The 27,317-nt window shown below is 46.2% G+C and overlaps 2 protein-coding genes and 1 long non-coding RNA gene across 3 annotated transcripts; 1 reads left to right on the forward strand and 2 right to left on the reverse strand.

The window, feature by feature from the left end:
* Positions 1 to 1,013: 1,013 nt before the first annotated feature.
* LOC118556157 (GTPase IMAP family member 7-like) lies at positions 1,014 to 2,155 on the reverse strand. The gene is made up of 2 exons (XM_036133194.1): positions 2,142 to 2,155; positions 1,014 to 2,010 (listed from the first exon to the last, which is right to left on the reverse strand). Exons 1-2 carry the CDS (start codon positions 2,153 to 2,155, stop codon positions 1,113 to 1,115), a joined length of 912 nt encoding a protein of 303 aa, XP_035989087.1. The 3' UTR covers positions 1,014 to 1,112.
* On the reverse strand, positions 2,076 to 6,418 carry LOC105922339 (GTPase IMAP family member 4). Its single transcript, XM_012858230.3, has 2 exons — positions 5,870 to 6,418; positions 2,076 to 3,545 (listed from the first exon to the last, which is right to left on the reverse strand). Exons 1-2 carry the CDS (start codon positions 5,874 to 5,876, stop codon positions 2,692 to 2,694), a joined length of 861 nt encoding a protein of 286 aa, XP_012713684.2. The 5' UTR covers positions 5,877 to 6,418; the 3' UTR covers positions 2,076 to 2,691.
* A 17,940-nt stretch (positions 6,419 to 24,358) lies between these two features.
* On the forward strand, positions 24,359 to 24,896 carry LOC118561270. The gene is made up of 3 exons (XR_004929907.1): positions 24,359 to 24,407; positions 24,489 to 24,662; positions 24,787 to 24,896. It is a non-coding gene; the product is annotated as an uncharacterized LOC118561270 (long non-coding RNA).
* The last annotated feature ends 2,421 nt before the right edge of the window (positions 24,897 to 27,317 follow it).

Genomic DNA, 27,317 nt, shown 5'->3' on the forward strand with positions numbered 1-27,317 from the left:
ATGAACACATGACCAGAAACAAAGAGCTGCTGTGGGGGTCAGCTTGGAGTCCGTCCTCAGATCATGTCCTGTGAAACGTGTCTCCGCTTAGTCTAAGTGTGAACACATTGCATTTTATCTGTCCACCGTAACTATCCTTGGCCGTTGCCTCATTCTTCTGGTTTTGTTTCTGTGAGTAAGATGAACTGATCCAATCCAGCCTTTGCTTTCAAGCTACTTATTAAAAAGACAAGGAAAAGACACCAAAAAGAGTCTTTGTCTGCTACCCAGAGAGAAAGTAAATCGGGTTAGGGTCCGCTGGACATTAAAAATCATTAAAAGTCATTAAGGCCTTAATTGGCATTAACATTATTAAATGTGATTATCGGGGGCCATTTAAAATGCCTTATCTTTTTTCTAAAAAAATACGTTAATAAAAACAGTTTCGTCAGATGTATTATATCATAACTGATTCCGCATGTTTGCGCGGAACAAAACACGCTGAACTGCTTCCAGTTGTTCGTAAAGCGGTATGTTTTTACGATGTTCAGAAAAAAAGCTTGAGGCGGAGAAGGAGCTAGAAAATGGGAAAATGCAAATTTCTGCCTGTAAAGATATGGTAAAGGTGACGAAGGATTTTGGACAGGCAGTGGTGTAGTCCAGGGTATACGCGGGTATACGGCGTATACCCACTTATATTTCAGTCAGAATTACATATACTTCTGGAGCGATATTTGAGCCTTCTGTTTGAGCGCACGGTGAGAATGGTATTCGGCGTTTAAACATCATGTGCACACACTGAAATCTAAATTCTTATGCTCCACTGATCTGGAACAAACTCCCAGAAAACTGTAAAAGTGCTGAAAGCCCGAGTTCTTTAAAATCAAGATTAAAAACCTGTTTGTTTAGAGCTGCCTTTTAAATGTTTATATTTTAGTATTTAGTCAAACTGATCTTGACCTGCTGCTACTGTTCCACTGCAATGTGCTTTCCTCAGTAATATTTTCTTTTCTCACGTTCTGTTCATGTTCAGCACTTTCAATTGTTTACTGAAATGTGCTTTACTAATAAACCTGCCTTGCCATTTAATTTACAATTCAAAATGTCCTAAACTGCTCCTTTATTTTTCCATATCATTTTTTAAAACTTCTCTTCATTCCTCTCTTTACTTTCCCATATTCACCCTCTGCTGGGCTGTGTCCACTGTTCTGATGGGTTTCATCTGTTTCCCCGCGTCTGATGAGAAAGTAAAGGTTGCTTATTAACCTTTCACACCCTTGGCGAATTCCCCTAACCCCCCTGCCTATGGAACCTTCCCCAAACCGTTGGGACATAGCTTCTCTCTTATAAATCAGGCTGCCATCCTGGGAGATCTTCTGGATTTTGTCCAGCAGCTCCTGGACCTGCTCCCTGTCCTCCATCTTCTTGTTGTTGAACACATGGTACTGCCCGCTGCAGCTCTTCAGCAGCTTCTGCAGGTTGGCATCCTCTCTGATGAACTGCTGCACGTCTGTGTCTTCCAGTCGGTCTCCGTAGGTGAACAGCAGCATGGTGTGTTTGGAGACACCAGGACCCAGCATCTTCTGCAGCGTCTCCATGGCTTTTTGTTCCTGTCTGCTCAGTATTCCCAGCTGAATGGTGAGCAGGAAGACGTGAGGACCAGGAGAGCTCAGCTTGACTGCTGTTTTCAGTTGTGACTTCACCTGTTCTACAGACAGCTGAGTGCTGAAGAGTCCAGGGGTGTCCACCACAGAAACTCTGAGACCTTCAACATCACCTTCTACCTTCTGAGGCCTCAGAGTCACGGGGACGGAGCTGAACCGACAGTCCAGAACCTTCTTTCCCAGGATGGTGTTTCCTGCTGAGCTCTTCCCCACTCTCTCCTGACCCACCAGCACCACTCTGAGGTCTGAGCCTGAAAACAACAGAGTTTGACAGAGGGGAAGGCAGTGGCTTAAATATCCTGTACCCAGTGTTTCTAAAACCTGCTCCCGTTGGCATACTGCCCTGCAAGTTTTATATATGCAGCAGCTTTAGCAAACCTAGACTAAATTGAAGCTGAATAACACACTTCTGCAGAAGTAACAACTATTTTTTTTCCTGGGAAGCATGACCACATCTAAAACACGCAGAATATAATCCTGAGGAATAGGGACAGCGACCTCTTCTTTAACATTGATGCATCATTCACACAGTTATTCAGTTGAGTTTTCATGTTGAAACTTGTACATAGAATAAAAATCATTAATACATGTGTTTTTGTATATTTGTTCATTGTATCATGTTGAAGTGTAGAATACACATACATATTTGTTAAAGAGTTGGCTTGTCATTTAGCTTTCTGAATTTTAAAAATTTTAAAACAAAAGAAGTGATGCTAAATACTTTACATGAAACTAAATCAAAATGACATTTCCTTTTCCAGCAGAGCAAGAGTCGGACACTGTTTTGCAGGAATCTAAAACAACTTAAATGTTTTTTTCCTGAAAGCAAAACAAACGACTTACATAATGTTACATTTTTTTTTAAATAACTCATGATTTTGATAATATCAGCGATACAAAATATTACCACCCAGAACAGAAAATATGGATTGAGGTCATATATTAGCAGAAAAGGAGAACAGGTAGACAACATTTCACCATGTTACTGTAACAGTTTCCCTTGTTTTCAATCTTATAAGTCAATCACTTTTTTCCAGTAAATTAGCCATCATTGTATACTGCATTCATTTTGCTTTACAGCCCCACTTATAGCTCCAAATAAAGCTCCCAGTGCTGCTCCCACTGCTGCTCCCAGCGGCCCTCCCAGGAACCCAGCTACCGCTCCAACAGCAGCTCCCTGGCGAACAGCCCGGGTAAATTTGTTGTCTTCCTCGGCTCGTCTTCTTGCTTCCTTCATTCCCATACCTGGATTTTCTGTTAGAAGCTGGTGAGATTCTTCTTCTATTGCTCTCTCTGCTTCTTCAAACATTTCGTTGGTGAAAAAGCGTCCCTCATTTTTCTGAACCAGTGTGTTTAATTTTGACACGAGCTCCATTAGTTGCTTTTCATTTTCATTCCTGTTGTCAAGGACGTGGTATCCTCCAAGACACTGATTGACAAAGGTCTTAAGAGATGGATTTTCCTCAATTAATTCTTCAATTTGACATCCTTCCTCTTTTAGATCATCTCCATGGGTGAATAAGGCCATTGTATAGCGTGATGCTTGTTCTCCAAACATCTGCTGAATGATTTTTACAGTTTCTTGTTCTTCATTTGTGAATCTACCCGGCTGGATTACAACCATGAATACGTGAGGACCAGGTGAAGAATATGACATGCATCTAGCAATCTCTGCTCTCACCTCCTGTTCAGTTTTACTGGTATCAAACAGACCTGGAGTATCAACTACAGCCAGCGTTTGACCACCAAACTGTCCTGTTTCCTTCTGACACTGTGCTGTCAGTGAAGAAGACGACAGCTTAGACTTAAACACTTTTTTTCTTATGATAGTATTTCCTGTTGCACTCTTCCCAACTCCAGTTTTTCCAACAAGCACAATCCGAAGATGTGGCTCCTCTGCTTCTGTTGGGAAATTTTACAAATATATTATTCATGTATTGATATCTCCATTTTAAAATTCTAAAGTCCCAATTTTCATACTATTGGTGAATGATTGTGAAATATTTGTGATTAAAAACTTCCCAAAAATTTTGACCAAAGGTAACTTAAGTAACTTTTACAGGGAACAAATCATTGTTTTGTTAATTCATCATTAAATGAATGACCCAAAAAGAGAAGGTAATATAAATTATAGAAGAAAAAGACAAGAAAAAGTACAAATAACATGTTGGTTTTGTCTGTAAACCCATCAGTATTCATACACCTGGAGGAGTTAGATAAAAAAAATTAGGTTTTTTAAATTAGGAACTTTGTTTCTGAAAGGACACCTAATGATATAGGATAAAAATTCCTTTATTGTCCCACAATGTGGAAAATAAATGACCTTGTCCTAACCACTAAGCCCAGAGGAGATTTTGCAGTGGTGGAGCAGGCTTTTCTGTACCTTCCTTGGAGAAGTGGATTGTTCTGTGGTTGAATCCAACAGTGTTCATGACCCACATTGTTCACCTCCTGCTGCAATCCTGGCTTCCCTGCTGTTCTCCAGCATTCCCCAGTTCTCCAGCGTTCATCTGCACCACCCTGGTACTGACTCTGGTTCTCATTTCTACAACCCAGTCACAATGCAATAAACTCTCTTAAACTTAGCTTTGTGTGTGGTGTTGAGTTCGGGTTCATCTGGACAAATCCTGACTGTTAATTTTCTTTAACCAATGCAGTCACGTCTACAGTAGCTACCGCAAACAGCACAGCAGCAAGCTCTACTGTCACTAGCGTCGGGAAATCAGATGGTCTTCGAACAACATTTGTTTCCTCTGCGTCTCTCTCTCTCTCTCTCTCTCTCTCTCTCTCTCTCTCTCTCTCTCTCTCTCTCTCTCTCTCTCTCTCTCTCTCTCTCTCTCTATATATATATATATATATATATATATATATATATATATATATATATATATATATATATATATATATATATATATGACTACGACTCTAAAATGAAAGTTAAACAGTTCAAGCTTCAATGACAACAGCATTCCTGGTATCTGTTGTCTTGGAAAGTTTCTTATGAAGCCAAATTAAGTGATGGAAACTGTACCTAGTAATTCTGGTTTTTACTGCCCCAAGGCATCGACCATTGATCTTCCCGTCACCATCATGATTCATCTCTCAAACTTCAAAATCACAAAGCTGAGAGGAAACCTGAAAGACCAGTTTTTTTACATATCTTCTAATGATTCTGGTAAGAACAAATAATGTCTGCCAAGAAAAGATTGCAAGGGTTTTTCCAATGATGTAAAGACATCATTGACTTCCAAATCTCACAAAACAATAAAAAAAGGGGGGGGGGGTGCTTCGGTGGCACAGTATTTAGCGTGCATGACCCATGTAGGGAGGCCTTAGTCCTCGACACGGCCGACCCGGGGTTGACTCCTACCCGTGGTGTTTTGCCGCATGTCTCTCCCCCTCTCTCGTACCCCCTTTCCTGTCAGCCCATTGTACGAAAAACAAGCCACTAGTGGCATTAAAAACCCTCAAAAAACAATAAAAAAGGCAAAACAGCAATGTCTTTTTGCATTACAAAAATGGTAAATTTTTTTGAAGCATGTTTTAGATGTGCAAGTTGGTGCTCATGCTCGTGCATACGTTCATAAACTCACCTGTTTAACATTCTAATAATCCAATGTCTTGGTATGAATATTATATAGCAGCAAGTCATGATACATTTAATGTCAAGGCTGAAATTCAATCAGATCCTCCAGGTTGGTGAGAAAGTTTCCTCTCTAAGGAAACCCAGCAGGTTGCATCAAGTCTCTCCAAGCAGCATTCACTCCTCCTGAAAGAGCGTAGAGCCACAGTGGACAGTCGCCTGCATTGTTGATGGCTTTGCAGCAATCCCTCATACTGAGCATGCATGAAGCGACAGTGGAGAGGAAAACTCCCCTTTAACAGGGAGGAGAACCTCCAGCAGAACCAGAACCAGGCTCAGTGTGAACGCTTATCTGCCTCCACCCACTGGGGCTTAGAGAAGACAGAGCAGAGACACAGAAAGCTCAGAAGCTCACATTGATCCAGGAATCTTATATACTGCTGCTATTTTCAGTACCCTATACTTTGGTTGCCTTACCCTAACCTCTTTACTGTATAATATTCGCATGTGGATCTATTACAATTACCAAACATGAGAAAAAGCAGTTTCAGGGGTACTAATTGTAACTAAAATTGTAAAATGTCAAGAAGAAAAATAAAATCTCAATGGTTAACAGTATAGACAAACTAAAAGTTGTACTTACGAGCCATCTTTACAAGTCGACAATAATGTTGATATCTTGATGATAGCTTGAGTCTTGACTTCAGTCAGCACTAATCCACCTCCTTTTAACCAGTCACTTGCTTACATAACATTTCCGCATGCTTTTTGAATGAAGACATCATACCAAAGTTTTTCCATCATTGTTATTTATTACCTTAAACCATGTGACACTATTTTAATATGCCCTTGTATTGTTGTTATGTGTGGAGCTTTTATACCTGTATACATCATGTCAGAACAGACCTGACTAAAAGATAAGAATTTATTTCTCAATGAGATCTATCTTGTAAAAATATCTATCACATAAAAAGGAAATTATTTGCAACCTTCCTGACCTCATTCAGGACTCGTGTGGTTGTACAAGGTTTCCCTCAATTAACATGTAAAAGCTACCACAACCTGTTTGTGGTCAATCGCCTTGGCAAAGAGTAATGGCAGCGCCATGTGGGCACCAAGTGGTGACCTTGGCAACAAGGCCTCAGTAAATCGTCTCCTCTGAAATGTTTGTGATGTTTGTTTGTTATGGCGATTGTATTGAAACAACAATTTCCCTCTGGGATTATTAAAGTATTTCTGATTCTAAAATCCCAGGGGCCTGTTTCAGAAAGGAGGTTAAGTGAAAACTCTGAGTATGTTAACTCTGAAATGAGGGAAACTCTGGGTTTTCTGTTTCAGAAAGGGAGGTAAGTTAAACCTGAGAAAGCAGAGTAAGTTAAGCCCGTTTCTGAAAGAGAGGTAACTTATACTCAGAGTCAGTTACCATGGCAATTTACTGTGTGAACCTAACCTGGTCGGGAGCAGGTTTTCTTCAGAAAACCCAGAGTTTATTTTGGTCTCCTCTCCTTTTTTAAAGAGGAAGTGGTGTTTAAACACCTCATTGATTTTTTGGGGACATATTCATTGTGCACATTTCAGTCACGCAGAGCGCATCAAAGGGAATGAAATGACATGTCCTTTTATGGATGATCCTGTTGACGAAGAGGTTGTATTACTTCGTAGGGAGTTACATTGACGTCGGGAAAGGATTTTGAGGCCCAGAGTGGATTTTTTGTCATATCCATATCCTATCACAGCAATTTATATGGTGTTCTTCATTTGCTAGAAAAAAAAAAGAAAACAAAAAAAAAGATTTTAAAATAGTTTCAATACTTCCTAGAATTCACCTGTGACCATACACTCACCTCTAGCTTTAGTTTCAGAATGTTGATTTCCAGATCTGCCTTTTGGATCTGGCGGTTTTTTTTCAATCTTTTTAATAAGAAGAAGTCTATATAACTCCTTAACTGGCAACTGAAAATACATTAGATTATAGTTACATCATGAATGTAGTCTAAAATTCAGAATGAAACTGTGACATTTACTGTAAATCACTGAACTGTGTCCATCTGTGCACCAGAAGTTGATGGACCTTCCTCCTGCTGTTATTCCATAACTCTGGGGGGTAGAGATAAGAATGACCATTTATAGATATAAACTTGGATTCTATAGGCTACTCCACATATAAATGTGAATGTGTAGATTGTTTGATGTGTAGACATATAATATTAAAATTACCTCTGTAGGCCTGTCTGTGGCAGTAGAAACGTTTTCTTCATCCCCATCATCCTGTGAAGATGAGCATTTCATAGAGTACACTTTATAATACTATTTATCATAATTGATGGTGTATGGAGTAGGCTACTGACAACTGTATGGGGTACTGTTGGGACAGGAGGCTCCAAGAGGCAGATATTACCATCCAAATCTGTTGGGACCAACAAAAAACCCAACCCAAAGTAATATAAATGGAAATATCACATTCAGTCTATATAAAAAAATAACACTGTAGGTAGACCTCTTACATTTTATGAAGGCACTTAAATGTCCAGGAATTCCCTCAGCCATTGGCCTTCCAGCATTTAGGCTCAGGGCCATCTCTTCTGCATTTGTCAGGGGTGGTGGTGCAGGTCCTCCTCCTGTTTTACGAGCCTCTGCCTTCTTTCTGTTGGCTGAGTAGAAGTCAAATGAGAATGAACATTTAGACGTATGTCAAAAATGCTGCTGCACTGCTAGACACTGAATGCCATTTAGTCATTTAATATGTCAAATGTTTGTACAGCCAGGTAGCTACTCTACTCCTATGATGTGCTCAAGGCTTACCTGCTTGAAATATGTTTTTATATTTCATTTTCAGCTGCTGCCATAATCTTTTGATGCCTGCAGGATTGCACCTATCCATGAAAATTAAATTAGGTTTAATAAAATACTGTTCTTCCAGTTTCACCTCTGATATTATAACAGTTGGGTAAGTTACTCTAAAATAGTTCTTAATTACTAACTACAAATTTTATCTTCAACAAGTCTAATTAGATTAATGTAATAATTACTGTTTCTAGAAAGTATTGGTCTACTTACTAATTTGTTTTACTTACTTATTAATTACTTTCTAAAACCCAAATCAACCTCAACCACTTGAATACAAGGAGAGACAAGAAACTGCACTTCTAACGCTTTCAAATAAACAATATTGAATTGCATGAATTAATCTTAAATTGACCAAAGTGTGTAACTAGAAGGAGGAAGTTAAATTAAAAATATACCTTTTAAAATTTGATATTAAATCCACTATTGTTTTCTAGTGTTTAATTTAATTACAGTATTTAGATGACTTAGTAACTTAATTCATTACACCCAACACTGTATAAAAGTAATTAAAATGTAAACTTACGCATTGACTCGAGCAGCTATTTTCACCCAAGCTAACTCTCTCTCCTTTGCCGCTGCAGCCGTGTTTTTATTTTTTTTTAATACATGTTCAAATTCTGCATATGCTTGCATAAGCACATCCAGTTCTGCTGGTTAAAAATATGCACATCTTTTTTTGTCTGACGCTGTTGCCATGGTGACTCGTAATATCTGAGCTCCATTGATAATGGCTTTTTATAGTTGTGGTGCACGCGCTTAACTCAGAGTCAGTCAACTCAGAGTTGATTGAACTAACTCATTTCAGCTGTTCTGAAACCCAAAACTCAGAGTTTCCCATCTCAGGCTAAGTCAACTCAGAGTTCAAGTTTTAACTCAGAGTTGGTTGAACCTCCTTATTGAAACAGGCCCGAGGTCTTTTCGCAGGAAGTGAGCATCACTTGGTGATAAAAGTAGAAACTCCACTTTAACACTTTTAATCTAAACAAGCCAGAGCAGTGGGTACAGGGATCAGTGCTGAGGCTCTTGACGGTTATTGACCTGGTGATCAAAGGATGAAAAAGAGCCTTGAATAATAGTAACATCAGTTTTTCTAAAACACTACGCACACCCTGGTAAAAGGGACTGTGCACAACCGCACGTTGTCCACTGAAAATGTGTCACGACTTAGGTTCTGATAGGTTGTGTATTAGCTTAGCGTCCTGTCTAAGTGTGCAACTGTCCCAAGATAACCTACTGATAGAATTATTCTTACTATGTCTACATATTTTATGTTATTTACTATTGTCATTGCATTTATCATATATATTTACTCTTTACTACTAAGAAGTTTTAAGGTTTTAGATCTCTCTCTTATAGTTGCAGAAGGCCTGCAGAAAGCAGAGAAATATGTTATGACTATTATAAATGTTTTTATGAACTGTATTCAGCCATCTGGAGTGCTGCACTGTGTGAACTGCTTGGTTTTATCTGGAAGGTCACAGTTATTTTGCTTATCCCTACCCCTTAGATTCAAAATGGAACCAGGGATTCCCTTTCCTAATAAATAGAGAGGGGGCGGCGGATTTGCTTGAGATCGGATTTGGAGATCTGTCTTAAGCATCTCCGTTCGATCTCCTTGCAAGATTATTTGAAAACCAACTTCATTGTTGTCTCTCCTTCTTGTGTTGTTAGTGAATGTTTTAGGTGTTTGAACCTGACACCTACTGTTCCCTTTATTGCTCCTACCTTATAAAGGACATATTTCTCAAACATAATGTCCAGCTATATAAAGATCCCCCTGTAGAAATGCCTAAATTGTACATTACCAGTGTTACGGTCAGAAACAGAGGACCCAGATTTCAAACCAGACAAGCGGCTGATGGTAAAATACAGTTTATTTATTGTTAAACTTCAACAGCAGTGACAACAGGTTAGTGACCTCACAGGCATAGGGTTTAGGATTAGAATTTAAAAAGAATGGTGTGGTGGCCACATCAATGTATATTGTTTTTTAGGACCAGAGTTCTCACAGCATCCCATCTGTGTTCAATAAAGTGTTTTACAAACAAGATTTGAGTCTTCTTTTTTCTTAACACATTATATTTATGTTGGGTGAGTCTGGTACGTACTGTATTTTGGGTTTCGCCCACATAATCGGCCTACAAATGACCAAATAAATGCAGTTATAACAATTTGGGTTGCCCGAATCCTCTGTGGGGAAAACATTATTATTGTACTTATTTTTGATAAATTTAGGTTGTAAAAAGAACCCATCTTTATTGTGGGCCCGTGAATTAAGGCGGGGTTTAATCTGTGCTCGTACCAGAAAGTCCTTGAGATTTTTGTTCCTTCTGTATGCGGCAATAACATTGCAATTAGGGAGAAGTCCTGAGTTCAGCTGGAGATCCGAGAGATGTACCTTAATTTGGGGTATTAGGGGGCCTGCAGCAGTGGAGTAGGTAGTAATGAAGGGTATTAATTTAGAGCAGATGTCATTCTAAATCCTCGTCTGAGTGGATAAAGTTGAATCTCTGCTGTTGGCAGGTCTTGCATTCAGGTTCTGTTACTAGGGTACTACCCAAGGCACATATGTTTTCCTGCAGCACAGACTGAGTGGCACAGACTGAGTGGGCCAGAACAGACAGCTCCACCTGCTGGCCAACATATGCTTTGCACCATCTGGGCAAATGTGACACCTTGAAGTCATGGCAAAGTTTAAACGTGCACAACGTGAAAAGCAAGTCAGCTAGGCTTTTGAAACTGGGTGAGCTTGTGAAGCACATAGTAAAGTATTTTTCAGAGCAATGTCAGCTTTCTAGGCTCACTGTAGCGCCCGCCAACGCTCGGGGAAGGTGCACTCAGAAAGTAGAGCAGCTGGCTCTTTCACAATCTCTGAATGTGTCAAACCCATCCTGAAGATGACCTTCGCCGAAGTTGAGCCTTCTCTGCCCAACACAAGCGTTGGTTTTTAGCCTAATTTGGGTACATAAAGCTGCAGCAGTCAAAGCGCCCCCTGCTGCTTAAAGCAGGACACATATGCTGCCCTGCAGCCTCAACAAGCGACAGCTCCATCTTCTGGCCAAAAAATGTGTTGCACTGGTCAGCCGTATGGGTTAAGGGGTAAACACTGAAGTGTTTTGCTCGGAGGTCCCTGTGGGAACGTCACCGGAGCACGTTTCGGAGTGCCCCGAGTGGATAAAGAGTCGTCCTGGGTGACGTCAAAAGTGAGACTTTTATGGTCATGGCCGGTCTTACCTGCCTTAGGCCTTAGGGTTAGGGTTAGGGTTAAGGGGTAAACACCAGATGAGGATCGGACAAAAGTCTATTTCGTGAAAAAGTAAAGGCGACAGAGGGCTGAAAGTGGGCTCCACCCCCATGTTTTGGGGGGCGGCCGACGCGCCTGAGGTGTCGGCATCTCTCTACGATCGACGGTTCTGGCAGCAGGCCAAAACGGCGGAAAAAGGATCGGACAAAACGGTCGAAATCGAAGATAGGGTGATGCGAGGGGAACGAGAGGCACGCCGTCGCGCTCGGGGCGGCGTGCCGCATTGGCAGACACCCCGCATGACCTATCTGGGGCGAGGTTTGAAAAATGTCCCATCCTCAGCACCCAGTGTGTCGGGCGGAACGTTGGGGAAGCGTCGAATGGAGCTTGGAGTTGGTCGTGCATGCTCAGGGGTAAACACTGAGGCATCTACCGAAAAGCGAGAGGTCTAGCACGGGCCATCCGACTAGGCTCACCCGGTGGTGGGCCCCGTTGGGGTTGGCGGAGTCGCCTCCGTCCACCCATCAGCCCTTTTTTTTATTTTGTTATCCTCACTAAAGATGTTCTTTATTTCTTCACAGAGAGGCAAACAACTGAAAGAGGATTTCCAAACGGGAAACTTGACGTAAACGTAAAGGTGTTTTATTTAATTTTTTTGGAATTTTTAATTTAATTTTTTTTTATTATTTTCCAATTTTTTAGGGTTAGGTGGAGAAAACTTTCTCGATAACTCTCCCCACCCCGTCCGCCGACAGGGGCAGTTTAGACTAGAGAGTTAAAGGCAATGCACGGGCCGTCGCACATCATTCTCCAGGGTTAGGGTTGGGTTTGGGTCAGAGGTCAGAGGGCCCAAACCCTCTTCCCCCCTCCCCCTCGACCCCTCCCTCCCCCCAGTGCACGGGCACGTCCTGTCAGGAGCATCTCCCGTGGAGCCTACCTCTCATTCAGACCTCTTGGGAGGAGCGTGTCCAACCTGTGGATCCAAATCCTTTCAGCCCTTCTCCTCTGGGCTGCAGACCAGGCTGGGTTACACTCCAGCACAAGTGCTGAGAGTGCATCCCAGCCGTGGTCTATGAAATGCTGCACTAGGGGACGCTGTGTGTTTTTTTGTTTTTTAATGTTGTACCTGTGCTGAACAAAACGGGTCAGGAGGCTGTTTCCCGTTTCACCAACATATTGGATCTTACAGATTTGGCATGTTATCAAATAAACACAATTTTTTGATTTAGGGTGTCCTGATCGGTCTGATTTGAAAATTGTGTTGTTAAATCTGTTCCTAACCCAGTGCAGCTGTTTGAAGAATCCACCCTGACCTCTGGCCTTTGGTGTCTTTAGAGGCCTTACCTCAGCACGGACGAGGAAATCCCTCAGGTTTTTATTTCTTTCGTAGGCCGCAATTATCCTGTAGTTTGGTAGCAAAGATGTGTCAGATTGGAATTTGGTGAAATTCTGTTTGACACCATGAACAAAGCGTCCTGCTGAGGAGGAGAATTGTGTGATCAGGGGGATCATCGGTGATGAATCGGGGGGTCTGGAGTCTAGGAAGTTCTTCCTGCATGCTCTCAGGAAGGATCTGGAATATCCTCTCTTGTAAAGCGCTGAAAAGAGCGTCCCAGCTGCCTCCTCAAAGTCTGATTTTTGTGTGCAAATTCTGTGAAATCGGAGGAGCTGGGATTTAATCAGGCCCGCATATGTGTGTTTTGGATGGTAACTGGTTTTGAATAAAAGAGCATGTGTGTCTGTGGGTTTAAAGAAAACCTTTAAATCTAATTTATGTGTTGTATCAAATTGTTCTCCTTTGTAGGTGGTGGTGTCCAGGAAATCAACCGCTTTAACGCTGGTGGTGGACTTTACCTTGATGGATGGATTGTAAGTGTTTAGGTGCTGGAGGAATTCTTGAAATTCTGCTTCCGAATGGGTCCAGACCCCCCAGATGTCATCCAGGTACCTGTAGTAATGCAGGGGGGCCTTCCTGCAAGACTCCAGGGCCCCGGCCTCCCACTCGGCCATGAAGATGTTTGCATAGGCCGGTGCAAACTTTTTGCCCATGGCAGTACCCTTGATTTGGAGGAAAAATTGGCCATCGAATATAAAGTCATTTCTTTTTAAATTAATCTCTAACAATTGAATGAGTTCTCTGTCTGGCCTCCTCGAATTGGGATATTTCAAAAGGGTTAGGGTTAGGGTTAGGGTTTGGAACTGATCAGCCTCCCACTAGGGGAGACTGTGTGCACGGTCCATCCTGCCGTTCATCAGAGGGCCTAGGCTCTTATATAGTCGGGTTCGCCTTTGTTATATAAGTAATAAAATGTTTTTCATTTACTTTCTGCGTCCCTTACTTTCCTTTTAATTAGTATTGTTTTTTCCTTTTCTTAGGTTTCCGTTTCCCCTCTTTGTTTTTGTTGCGCCCGTACCTCTAGATTTCTTTTCCATCTAGGCATCAGAGTTCGTTTCTTCTCGTTTCCCTCTGGTATTTTTCTTTGACGACGTTTCGACTTTTTTTAGTCTTCTTCAGGTCCTTTTCCCTTTATTTTGGCGACTTAATTTAGTTTAGGCACCCCCTATTCTTTTCTATTCTTCCTTGTATATGTTTCCCTCTGTCCTTCTCTTAGGTTTCTGACTGTCCTTCTTTTAGGTTCGCTCCCTTTTATACGTTTCCCTCCGTCCTTATTTTAGGTTTATAACTTTTCTTAGTTTTTAGTTTTTCCATCTTTTTAGGTTTATACTCCATCTTAGGGTTAGGGATGGGAGGGGGGAGGAGGGTGGGGGGCTGGGGTTAGGGTTAGGCATCGTCAAGGGGAGGGGTTAGGGTGAGTTTCCGAAGTGGCAGAGCGTTTCCATTCATTTTGATGCTGCCATGCCAGTCAATGTTCCTATGTGGCGGGGAGAGCCGCATGGGCCTTTTCGGTATCATTTTGAATACAGCCATGCGGGAACCCCTAACGCCATTTCGGTAAAACTGCAATGATAGGCAAAATCCACTAGATGGCGATACTGTATCATAAGTTAAAAAGTGCCCTTGTTTTCAGAGAGCATGCCACAAGGGACTATTGTATGCCATTTGGCTATTATGTACATGTTAAGCATGCCACGAGGGATTATTGTGTGTCAACTAGGTATTATGTCCATTTTCTAAGTGTTAGAGTTCTGATGGTCCATTTGTGGGGGAGGGGCGGCATGCCACAAGGGATTATTGTTTGCCATTTGGCTATTATGTACATGTTAAGCATGTCACAAGGGATTATTGTGTGTCAACTAGGTATTATGTCCATTTTCTAAGTGTTAGAGTTCTGATGGTCCATTTGTGGGGGAGGGGCGGCATGCCACAAGGGATTATTGTTTGCCATTTGGCTATTATGTACATGTTAAGCATGTCACAAGGGATTATTGAGTGTCAACTAGGTATCATGTCCATTTGAATTGTAGTTTCTAAGTGATAGAGTTCTGATGGTCCATTGGGTGTGTGGGGGAGGGGCAGCCGGCCACTGGAGGTCATTGGTTGGTGTTCCTAAATGGCAATGGGTCTTCATGCTATTTTCTAAGTCTATGAGTGCTGGTGGTCCATTGGGAGTGTGTGGGGGAGGGGCGGCCTGCCACTGGAGGTCGTTGGCTGGTGATCCTAAATGGCAATGGGTCTTCATGCTGTTTTCTAAGTCTATGAGTGCTGGTGGTCCATTGGGAGTGTGTGTGGGGGAGGGGCGGCTTGCAACGAGGGGTCATTGGCTGGTGATCCTAATTGGCAATGGGCATTCATGCTATTTTCTAAGTCTATGAGTGCTGGTGGTCCATTGGGAGTCTGTGGGGGAGGGGCGGCCTGCCACTGGAGGTCGTTGGTTGGTGTTCCTAAATGGCAATGGGTCTTCATGCTGTTTTCTAAGTCTATGAGTGCTGGTGGTCCATTGGGAGTGTGTGGGGGAGGGGCGGCCGGCCACTGGAGGTCATTGGCCGGTGATCCTAATTGGCAATGGCCTAGTGTTTTAGTTGAGACCATGATACAGATTGACACATGTGTCAATCGTATCATGGACTCAACCAAATTTAGTTAAGGGTCTTAGTGAAAACCGGTCATGCCACAAGGGACTATTGTGTGCCACTTTGGTATTATGGCATGTTAAACATACCACAAGGGATTATTGTGTGTCACGTGGGTATCATGTGCATATTAATGCTATTTTCTAAGTCTATGAGTGCTGCTGGTCCATTGGGGGAGTGTGGGGGGAGGGGCGGCCTGCCACTGGAGGTCGTTGGCTGGTGTTCCTAAATGGCAATGGGTCTTCATGCTATTTTCTAAGTCTATGAGTGCTGGTGGTCCATTGGGAGTGTGTGGGGGAGGGGCGGCCTGCCACTGGAGGTTGTTGGCTGGTGATCCTAAATGGCAATGGGTCTTCATGATATTTTCTAAGTCTATGAGTGCTGGTGGTCCATTGGGAGTGTGTGGGGGAGGGGCGGCCTGCCACTGGAGGTCGTTGGTTGGTGTTCCTAAATGGCAATGGGTCTTCATGCTATTTTCCAAGTGTTTAAGTGCTGGTGGTCCCTTGGGGTTGTGTTTGGGGGAGGGATGGGGGGGGTCCAGTTATGGATGTTGGTTCTAGAGAACCAGGGGCTTCTCCATAGAAGTTCCTGCGGGCCTAGGGTGCACATTTCCTGGGTAGGAAAGGCCCATGTGGTGCCCTGGTTCGGCTTGCATCCGTGCATCCATAAGGAGCACTAGACTACCGGAGCCATAAACCTCAATACACCCTTTTGCCCATCCAATTCATAAATAAAAATACAAAAATAGCCACCGATGTGGCAAAAGATGTCCTTAGAAGGACATCCAATGCTGGACCGGATCGGGAATTGAACCCGGATCTCCCGCTTGGGAGTCGTTTGCCTCGACCACTTCGCCAACAGGGACAGGCATTGGCGAAAAAATAAATAAATAAAATGGTTCCAGTAGTCTAGTAGTCAACGTTCTTACTTCAGGAAAGACCAGTACCTGTTAGGACGTGACCCGAGCCAGATCAGCATCCAGCTCAAGTCGGGAACCTTAACCGCTCGACTGCCTGAACCACCACTAATACAATGGCTCATAGTCCTTATATCATCGATTCCCTCCTGGTTCTCTGGGGCTGCAGCGTCCAAAGGCAGGTTATGATCTATATTTTTTCCCCCCAGAAAAAATAAATAAAATGGTTCCAGTAGTCTAGTAGTCAACGTTCTTACTGCAGGGAAGAGCAGTACCTGTTTGGTAGAGACTCGAACCAGATCTGCGTCCACCTCAAGCCAAGAACCTGAACCGCTCGACTGCCGGAACCACCACTAATACAATGGCTCATAGTCCTTATATCATCGATTCCAGTCCACTGTGGGGATTCCAGTCTAAATTCAGGGGCTCTCCTGGTTCTCCAGAGGATTAAATTAAATAAGGACAAAAAAAAAAAAAAAGGTTCCGATAGGCCGGAATCGTACCCCGGTCGCTGGGGGCACACGCCGGGGCACAGACCACTAGGCTACCGGAACCATGGTAATACAATGGCTCATAGTAATTATATCTTGGACTGTCCACATACTAAACAGGGAAAAGTGTTGTCAACTCCAGGAGTCGAACCCTGTTCTCCCACATGAGATGCGGGAGCATTAACCACTCGACTACTGCAGTCACGTGATGCAATGGGCCTTAACCTAAGTTTGAGTGCTGCTGGTCAAATGGGAGTGTGTGTGGGGGAGGGGCGGCCTGCCACTGGAGGTCGTTGGCTGGTGATCCTAAATGGCAATGGGTCTTCATGCTATTTTCTAAGTCTATGAGTGCTGGTGGTCCATTGGGAGAGTGTGTGTGGGGGAGGGGCGGCCTGCCACTGGAGGTCATTGGTTGGTGATCCTAAATGGCAATAACCCTATTAATAAATAAAATGGTTCCAGTAGTCTAGTAGTCAACGCTCTTACTGCAAGGAAGACCCATCTGGGACTCGAACCAGATCCGCTTCTATCTCGAGCCAGGAACCTTAACCGCTTGGCTGCTGGGGAACCATGCTGATACAATGGCTCATAGTAATTTTATCTTCGACTGTCCATATATTAAAAAGGGAAAAGTGTTGTCAGCTCCAGGAGTCGAACCCTGTTCTCCCACATGAGAGTCGGGAGCACTAACCACTCGACTACAGGGGTCACGTGATGCAATGGGACGTATCCTTGTTATGTGTCTGATGAGACAGGTATACTCAGCTGAAACCTTGACAGCCAAGGGTGGTATCGAACCCCAGCCCCGCAGTTGGGGGGCGGTGTCTCTAATCACCATGGCCATCAAGAGTATGTACAGAAGCTGGAAAACAATTATCAATGTCCTGGTCCTCTGGAGGTCCAAGGGGGTGCTCAGCCCACCTCCATGCGGGCAAGGGGGCACCATCCCCGGGTACAGGTGCTCCATGTGGCCCCTGGTTCTCTGGAGGTCCAAGGGGGTGCTCAGCCCACCTCAATGCGGGCCAGGGTGCTCCATCCCTGGGTACAGATCCTCCATGGGTGCCCTTGGTTCTTCTCGCATCCATACATCTATAAGGAGCCACTAGACTAATAGCATGTCACTAGGGGTCATTGGTTGGTGTTCCTAAATGGCAATGGGTCTTCATGCTATTTTCTAAGTCTATGACTGCTGCTGGTCCATTGGGAGAGTGTGTGTGTGGGGGAGGGGTGGCTTGTCACTAGGGGGTCGTTGGCTGGTGATCCTAAATGGCAATGGGTCTTCATGATATTTTCTAAGTCTAAGTGCTGCTGGTCCATTGGGAGTGTGTGGGGGAGGGGCGGCCTGCCACGAGGGATGGTTGGTTAGATGATCCTAATTGGCAATGGCCTTAATTTTTCTAAGTGTTTAAGTTGAGACCAGAACAATGATATGCACATGTGCCAATCTTTGTCCAGCCTGTCACTAGGAGTCATTGTAAGGTGATCCTAAATGGCAATGGGTCTTCATGCTATTTTCTAAGTCTATGACTTGGGTGTATGCTCCATGTGGTCCCAGGAGGTCCAAGGGGGTGCTCAACCCACCTCCATGCGGGCCAGGGTGCACCATCCCTGGGTACAGGTGCTCCATGTGGCCCCTGGTTCTACTGGCCCTTGGACCTCCAGGGAACCAGGGGGTGATCCATGGAAGTCGTTGCCCAGCCAGGGTGCACCATCCCTGGGTACAGATGCTCCATGTGGCCCCTGGTTCTGCTGGCACTTGGACCTCCAGGGAACCAGGGGGCTGATCCATGTAAGTCATTTCCCAGCCAGGGTGCACCATCCCTGGGTACAGATCCTCCATGTGGCCCCTGGTTCTGCTGGCCCTTGGACCTCCAGGGAACCAGGGGGTGATCCATGGAAGTCGTTGCCCAGCCAGGGTGCACCATCCCTGGGTACAGATGCTCCATGTGGCCCCTGGTTCTGCTGGCACTTGGACCTCCAGGGAACCAGGGGCTGATCCATGTAAGTCATTTCCCAGCCAGGGTGCACCATCCCTGGGTACAGATCCTCCATGTGGCCCCTGGTTCTGCTGGCCCTTGGACCTCCAGGGAACCAGGGGGTGATCCATGGAAGTCGTTGCCCAGCCAGGGTGCACCATCCCTGGGTACAGATCCTCCATGTGGCCCCTGGTTCTGCTGGCACTTGGACCTCCAGAGAACCAGGGGCTGATCCATGGAAGTCGTTGCCCAGCCAGGGTGCACCATCCCTGGGTACAGATCTTCCATGGGTACCCCTGGTTCTGCTGGCCCTTGGACCTCCAGGGAACCAGGGGGTGATGCATGGAAGTCGTTGCCCAGCCAGGGTGCACCATCCCTGGGTACAGGTGCTCCATGTGGCCCCTGGTTCTGCTGGCCCTTGGACCTCCAGAGAACCAGGGGGTGATCCATGTAAGTCATTTCCCAGCCAGGGTGCACCATCCCTGGGTACAGATCTTCCATGGGTACCCCTGGTTCTGCTGGCCCTTGGACCTCCAGGGAACCAGGGGGTGATCCATGGAAGTCGTTGCCCAGCCAGGGTGCACCATCCCTGGGTACAGATCTTCCATGGGTACCCCTGGTTCTGCTGGCCCTTGGACCTCCAGGGAACCAGGGGGTGATGCATGGAAGTCGTTTCCCAGCCAGGGTGCACCATCCCTGGGTACAGGTGCTCCATGTGGCCCCTGGTTCTGCTGGCACTTGGACCTCCAGAGAACCAGGGGCTGATCCATGGAAGTCGTTGCCCAGCCAGGGTGCACCATCCCTGGGTACAGATCCTCCATGTGGCCCCTGGTCCTCCGGAGGTCCAGGGGGATGTCTGCACACATCCATGCGGGCCAGGGTGCACCATCCCTGGGTACACATGCTACAGGCATATTCTTCAGTTTTAGCTTCTGCTGTTCCCACCATTAGTCTACTGGAACCACATGATTGACTACAAAAGGCTGACCCCTTAGTTTCACCTTGAAGTTTGGGGAGAAGTTCATGGGGGTTGACCGGGGTTAGGGTAAGGGCCTCTGGAGGTCAGACTGCAGCCCCACTCTTGACCTCCAGAGAACCAGTAGGGCGGTTCTCTGGAGGTCCAAGGGGCTGGTCAGTCCACCTCCATGCGGGCCTAGGGCTCTCCAGTCCTGGGTAGTGACGGTGGATGTCGACCCCTGGTTGTCTGGAGGTCCAGTATGTCTTGAATACAGTACAATGATGACCATGCCACCTAGGATCACCCATGCCACCATGGACCCCTACCTCCATAACCTGAACCTCTATCCCTACCCAGCCACCAGCAACCAGGCCCGGGCAAAGTCATGCCACCTTGGATAATCCATGCCACCATGGACCCCTACCTCTGTAACCTGAACCTCTATCCCTACCCAGCCACCAGCAACCAGGCCCGGGCAAAGTCATGCCACCTTGGATAATCCATGCCACCATGGACCCCTACCTCCACAACCTAAACCTCTATCCCTACCCAGCCACCAGCAACCAGGCCCGGGCAAAGCCATGCCACCTTGGATCATCCATGCCACCATGGACCCCTACCTCCATAACCTGAACCTCCATCCGAACCGGGGTACCCACTCTTAAGCACCCCCCCTGTGTTATAACCAAATAATCCGAAACGGCAAAGTGTTCGCGCCTCTGGTATGGCTGAAAGACTTCTGTGCCCCTGGTATAGCTACAAAGTATTCTAAATGGCACATGTGCTATTGACAATGTGACCCAGATGGCAAGTGCCCCGCCACTGCGTATGTCTCCAAAACGGCAGGTAGTTAAGGGTTTGCTATTGGAGACTAAGTGTCCGTGCCCGGCCCAATCACCACCAACACTTGGCCTACTAATCCTCCAGCCTGGAGCTCCAGACCCAGGGCCCTCCCCGGTCCCTCTCACCCGGGAACAGCCTCCATCCCTGGGCCTAAACTTAACCAACACCCAGCCTGGAGCTCCAGACACCCAGGGCCCTCCCCGGTCCCTCTCACTCGGGAACAGCCTCCATCCCTGGGCCTAAACTTAACCAACACCCAGCCTGGAGCTCCAGACACCCAGGGCCCTTCCCGGTCCCTCTTACCCAGGCAGAGGCCCCAAGAACCCCAGATGGCATTTTGCTATTTAGGAGGATTCGCCGATGAACCCAGATGACAATGGTCTTCACAGCCTGGAGCTCCAGACCCAGGGCACTTCCTGGTCCCTCTCACCCGGGAAGGTCCTCCATCCCTGGGCCTAATCTTAACCAACACCCAGCCTGGAGCTCCAGACACCCAGGGCCCTCCCCGGTCCCTCTCACCCGGGAACAGCCTCGATCCCTGGGCCTAAACTTAACCAACACCCGGCCTGGAACTCCAGACCCAGGGCCCTTCCCGGTCCCTCTCACCCGGGAAGGGCCTCCGTCCCTGGGCCTAAACTTCACCAACACCCAGCCTGGAGCTCCAGACCCAGGGCCCTTCCCGGTCCCTCTCACCCGGGAAGGGCCTCCGTCCCTGGGCCTAAACTTCACCAACACCCAGCCTGGAGCTCCAGACACCCAGGGCCCTTCCCGGTACCTCTTACCCAGGCAGAGGCCCCAAGAACCCCAGGTGGCATTTTGCTATTTAGGAGGATTCGCCGATGAACCCAGATGACAATGGTCTTCACAGCCTGGAGCTCCAGACCCAGGGCACTTCCTGGTCCCTCTCACCCGGGAAGGTCCTCCATCCCTGGGCCTAATCTTAACCAACACCCAGCCTGGAGCTCCAGACACCCAGGGCCCTCCCCGGTCCCTCTCACCCGGGAACAGCCTCCATCCCTGGGCCTAAACTTAACCAACACCCGGCCTGGAACTCCAGACCCAGGGCCCTTCCCGGTCCCTCTCACCCGGGAAGGTCCTCCATCCCTGGGCCTAATCTTAACCAACACCCAGCCTGGAGCTCCAGACACCCAGGGCCCTCCCCGGTCCCTCTCACCCGGGAACAGCCTCCATCCCTGGGCCTAAACTTAACCAACACCCGGCCTGGAACTCCAGACCCAGGGCCCTTCCCGGTCCCTCTCACCCGGGAAGGGCCTCCGTCCCTGGGCCTAAACTTAACCAACACCCAGCCTGGAGCTCCAGACCCAGGGCCCTTCCCGGTCCCTCTCACCCGGGAAGGGCCTCCATCCCTGGGCCTAAACTTAACCAACACCCAGCCTGGAGCTCCAGACACCCAGGGCCCTTCCCGGTACCTCTTACCCAGGCAGAGGCCCCAAGAACCCCAGATGGCATTTTGCTATTTAGGAGGATTTGCCGATGAACCCAGATGACAATGGTCTTCACAGCCTGGAGCTCCAGACCCAGGGCACTTCCTGGTCCCTCTCACCCGGGAAGGTCCTCCATCCCTGGGCCTAATCTTAACCAACACCCAGCCTGGAGCTCCAGACACCCAGGGCCCTTCCTAGTCCCTCTCACCCAGGGAAGGGCCTCCATCCCTGGGCCTAAACTTACCCAAACACCCAGCCTGGAGCTCCAGACACCCAGGGCCCTTCCCGGTCCCTCTCACCCGGGAAGGGCCTCCGTCCCTGGGCCTAAACTTAACAAACACCCAGCCTGGAGCTCCAGACCCAGGGCCCTTCCCGGTCCCTCTCACCCGGGAAGGGCCTCTGTCCCTGGGCCTAATCTCAACCAGTACCCAGCCTACCAATCCTCCAGCCTGGAGCTCCAAGATGGCATTTTGCTATTTAGGAAGATTTGCCGATGGACCCAGATGGCAATGGTCTTCACAGAACTCAGTTCCTATAAACCTGCGGAAGGGGTTTTTTGGTGTAAGGCCCCAGGATCCCTCCAGACCCTTGTATCTTCCTGGGCTACCCCTGTTACATCCCTATCCACCCCATGCTGGGGCCAAATCCTATTCAAAGGGATACCTGGATGGCAAGTCAAAGTACTCTGCCATTTAGGACAATTCCGGGATGATCCCAGATGGCAGCTTACGTAACTGCCATTCGGGATGATTCACAGATGATCTCAATTGACAGGTCGTTAAGGATTTGCTATTTAGGATCATTCACTGATGGTCTCAAGTGGCAGGGACTATCTCAAAAGGAAAAACCTGTTAGCTCAGTCTGCCATCTCAGAGCATTTGTCAATGCTCTGAGATGGCAACCCCCTGCTTTTGATCGAAGGAAACCCCGTACCATGCACCCCATGCTTGTGAGGGTGAGAAACCCCAATTAAGCACGTGCTTTTGATCGAAGGTAACCCCATATTAGCATCATTCACTGATGGTCCCACGTGGCAGGGACTATTGGAAAAACCTGGTAGCTCAGTCTGCCATCTCAGAGCATTGACAAATACTCCCAAGTGGCAACCCCCTGCTTTTGATCGAAGGAAACCCCGTAGCATGCACCCCATGCTTGTGAGGGTGGTAAACCCCAATTAAGCACCTGCTTTTGATTGAAGGAAACCCCGTAGCGTGCACCCCATGCTTTTGAGGGTGGGAAACCCCAATTAAGCACCTGGGTGCTTAAGTGGCGCAACACCGGAGCATTCAGCACATGGTCTTCAACACTGAGACACGGTAAGTTGTTTTCTGCTTCTAAATGGGAGGGAGTGTGTTTTTAATGGCTTAATAGAGTTAAAATGTGTTTATTTGTGAAGACATTTAAGGGCAATTTTGCCTGCCTGATTCTAAATAGCATTTAGTGGCTGCCATTGCAGTCCACTCAAAGTATTTAAAACTGTCATTTCTCTTTTCAGCTTGAATATAAAATGACGCCGCCAAAATCCCCGGGAATTTGCCCAATATGCCAAATCCCGTACAACTACTTAGGCAAACATCTGGCGAGCCGGCACTCCATCGTGAATAAAAAAGAAAAAAGAATTTTGATTAACTATGGGACAGGGAGGGTAAATTTCCGCCACTTGCCCTGTCCCATTGTGGCATGTGGCTATTCAAAGAGCAGGGTAGATAGGCACCTGGACACAGGCCATCCCGAGGTGGACGATGGAGAACTCCAGAAAATTATTAAAAAAATTAAAAAACAGGTGACCATGGATGCCTTAAGGGCCCTCAGGGCTACTGACCCCACCCCTCCTCTGGTCTCAGGCCTGGACCTCGGACAGGAGGAAAATCAGCCTGGAACTGAGGTGTCCAAGCTGGATCCTCCAACCTGCCCCAGCTGCTCTAAAATGGCAGAAGAAAACAGGAGGCTTTGGAAGCAGCTTCGGACAAAGGAGAAGTGGCTAAAAAAGGCAAAGGCTAAACTCCACGCATTTGAAACGGTATGTAAAAGTATTTAATATATTCTACCATTTAAGATTACTTACAGATGTTCTTGAATGGCAGCTTCATTTCTACCATTTAAGGTCATTTGCATATGTTCTTAAATGGCAGCTTCATTTCTACCATTTAAGGTCATTTGTATATGTTCTTAAATGGCAGCTTCATTTCTACCATTTAAGGTCATTCACAGATGACCTTAAATGGCAGAATGCTAAACCTTACCCTTTAACCTATAGCAGGCCCTCCAAAAGACGAGCGGTGGGGGGCCTGTCGAGGCAGACCAGGGGTCATCCGAACAAGTGGACCCCCCAGAAGATGAGGATGAAGACTCATCCTCTGAGGAGCCAAAGAAGGCCTGCAAATCGCGATTCCCATTGAGGGGATTCAAAGATTTTCCTCAACCCATCCGTAAGTAATGTCACTGCTTGTTAAAGTTTTTTTTCTATTTTATAACTATACAAGTTATTTTTGTAACCTTTTTTTATTCAGTGGAGTTCATGGAGGAGTACTGGTTACACTTGAGGGGGTCCATCGGGACCAAAAAACACGTGGAAAACCAGAAGTCCAAATTGGGACGGTAATGTCCTTCCTTAGATTTGTGAACAAGGGAAGGACAATACTCCCCAATTGGACTTTTCTGCAGGACCTTGATCGAGTTCATCAGTAAGTATCTCTCTGTAAATAATCCTAAATGGCAGCTTCATTTCTACCATTTAAGGTCATTTGTATATGATCTTAAATGGCAGCATGTGTTCATGTTGAAGTTAGAACATTTCTTTTTGAGCAGGTGGCCGGCGAAGCTCCTCAGAGAGGGGAAGGCAGAAAACACCACTAGGAATTACCTCCTGAATGTGATGGAGTTCGCGGGCTACTTTCGGACCACGCCACCAAGCACCTCGCGTGTCCCGAAAAAGGCAGTGATTGGCCTCCTAAGAGCAGTGTCCGCTGATATTAAACACTTAGAAAAGATGTCAACGTCCGCCAGATGTTGGTCAAAAAAGCGCAAGATCAGAAGGGTGATTGCCAAGGAGGACCTCAGGAGGTGTCAGAGGCAGGCGTGCAGGAAAATCCCCCAACCTGCTCGGTAATACTTTTTTAAAATTCTACTATGTTCAAGTACTTACCTGAGTGCCTGTCATTTAGAATCATTCACAGATGATCTTAAATGACATCTCTTCATTTCTATCCTTTAGGATCATTTACAGATAATCCTAATGGCAGTCACTTACTGAGTCTTAATTTATGTTTTTTGCAGACACCATCCAGAGACTGACCCCAGCTTCACTCAACAGACGCCGGTTCTATGGCTACTTAGCATATACCTCGCCAGTATATATGGCCATAGAACCGGCGTGTTGACCAATAGACCCTGGCCGAAGTGGACGAGGCCCGGGTTGACGCCAGGACCGCAGACCAGGGCTTTGTCATTAACGTAAGCAATAATGATGTTGTGCCTGCCATTTAAAGACCGTTTACAGATAATCTTAAATGGCAGACATGAAGCTGTTATTTATGATAATTCACAGATGACCCTGCATGGCAGGCAACTTACCCTCTCTTTTGGAACCACAGGTTGAAAGAGCACAGACACACTCGGGCTTCGTCTGGCTTTTGTCGCAGCCCAAGTTACCTCACAGTGGAGGAGTTGGATGGCGGTAGCAGTGGCTCCAAATAAGGGAAACCCTTCGCCACCCCCTGACCTGGTATTTTTCACACGAGAATACCAGAAGATCCAGAACCTACAACAACACCTCCAGAGCGCCATGGGCAGAAATGGGGTTCTCAGGTTCCCCCACATTTACAGATTTTAGGACCATCGATAGCAAACATTTGTAAGTAATCCTTCATTTTTTTTTTTCATGTAAAACTTAATTAAATTGAAGTATGGACACTTTCTATTATCTTTAAAGGCTAGAGAGCATTGTCCCCGGGAACCGGACAAAGGTCAGCAAAAACGATGTGCCATGACACCGCCACACGCCAGAAAATGAAATTCTACGCAATTTGCACCAGACAGCTACACATCTGTCTGAGCTGCGTAAGAGGTTCCGGAGGCTACGGACCCTGCAGTCTCGGTCCCGGGAAAGTGGCGGAGCCTGTCATCCTGGAGTCTTCCAGTGATGAGGGGAGAAGGCGAGGTCCTGTGAAAAGAAGATGGTAAGTCTGTTCATTTTAAAATATGTGCCTGCTCCAAAATGACAGGTACTTATGTCTCTGCCATGTAGGATCATGTGTGCCTCCTCTGAAATGACAGGTACTTACCTTCCTGTCATTTAGGAGCTCTGGCACACATGATCCTACATGGCAGATGTTAAGCTACCTGTCACCTAGGAACATTCCAGATGTTCTGAAATGGCAGACATTTAATCGTCCTTGTCCTTGTTAATTTCAGAGAGTAGCACCCAGGGTTGGTTCCACAAGCAAGGGTCTCCCCAGAGGACAGGGCAGAGTCCCCAGGCCCATGGCAGAGTCCCCCGAGGCCCAGGAAGAGTCCCCGGAGGCCCAGGCAGAGTCCCAGGCAATCCGCAGGCAGAGTCCCAGGGCAGGTCCCAGCAGAGTCCCAGGATGGTCCCAGGACGAGTCCCAGGACACACGAGGAAAAGGGCCGACAAGTTTGTCATTCACACCCAAAAGAAGCCCCTTAATGCTATACAGGTTGCGGGGCGACAGCGGCGGAGCACCCGCGTGGTTTCGCCTGAGGGCCAGAACAAAGAAAGTTTCCAATAGTTCTTTATTTATTGTTCTTTGTTAATATAGTATTTAATTCTTGATAATGGTGTATATTTTTTGTATAAATGTAAATATGTTTAGAAATTTTTTATTTTATTGTTTTTGTAATTAGTTATTTAATTTCTTGATAATGGTTATATTTGTAAATAAATGTAATATTGTTTAAGAAATATTTATTTTATTGTTCTTTGTAATATAGTTATTTACTTCTGATAATGGTGTTATATTTTTTGTAATAAATGTAAATATTGTTTAAGAATGTCTCGCTTCATTACTTAAGCCTAACTTTGCCTTGGATGGCATGCCTGGTTTCTTTCTATATGACGGGTAGATTCATAGATCATCACAAATGGCAGGTACTTAGGGACTGAGTGGCTTCATGTAGGAACATGTCATCCTACTCCTAAATGACAACAAGTTTAAGTAAGTACATGTCACATACTTACTTACATTCTTGTCATTTAGGAGCAGGCACCACATCTTACATACCAGTCACCAGTACTGCCATTTGTTGAATAATTATAGATGTTCCAAAATGGCAGGAACTTAAGGGATGATGGCCAATGGGGGTGCTCAGCCATCCTCCAT

Source organism: Fundulus heteroclitus, unplaced genomic scaffold, assembly GCF_011125445.2.
Source record: "Fundulus heteroclitus isolate FHET01 unplaced genomic scaffold, MU-UCD_Fhet_4.1 scaffold_59, whole genome shotgun sequence".
Taxonomy (NCBI): Eukaryota; Metazoa; Chordata; class Actinopteri; order Cyprinodontiformes; family Fundulidae; genus Fundulus; species Fundulus heteroclitus.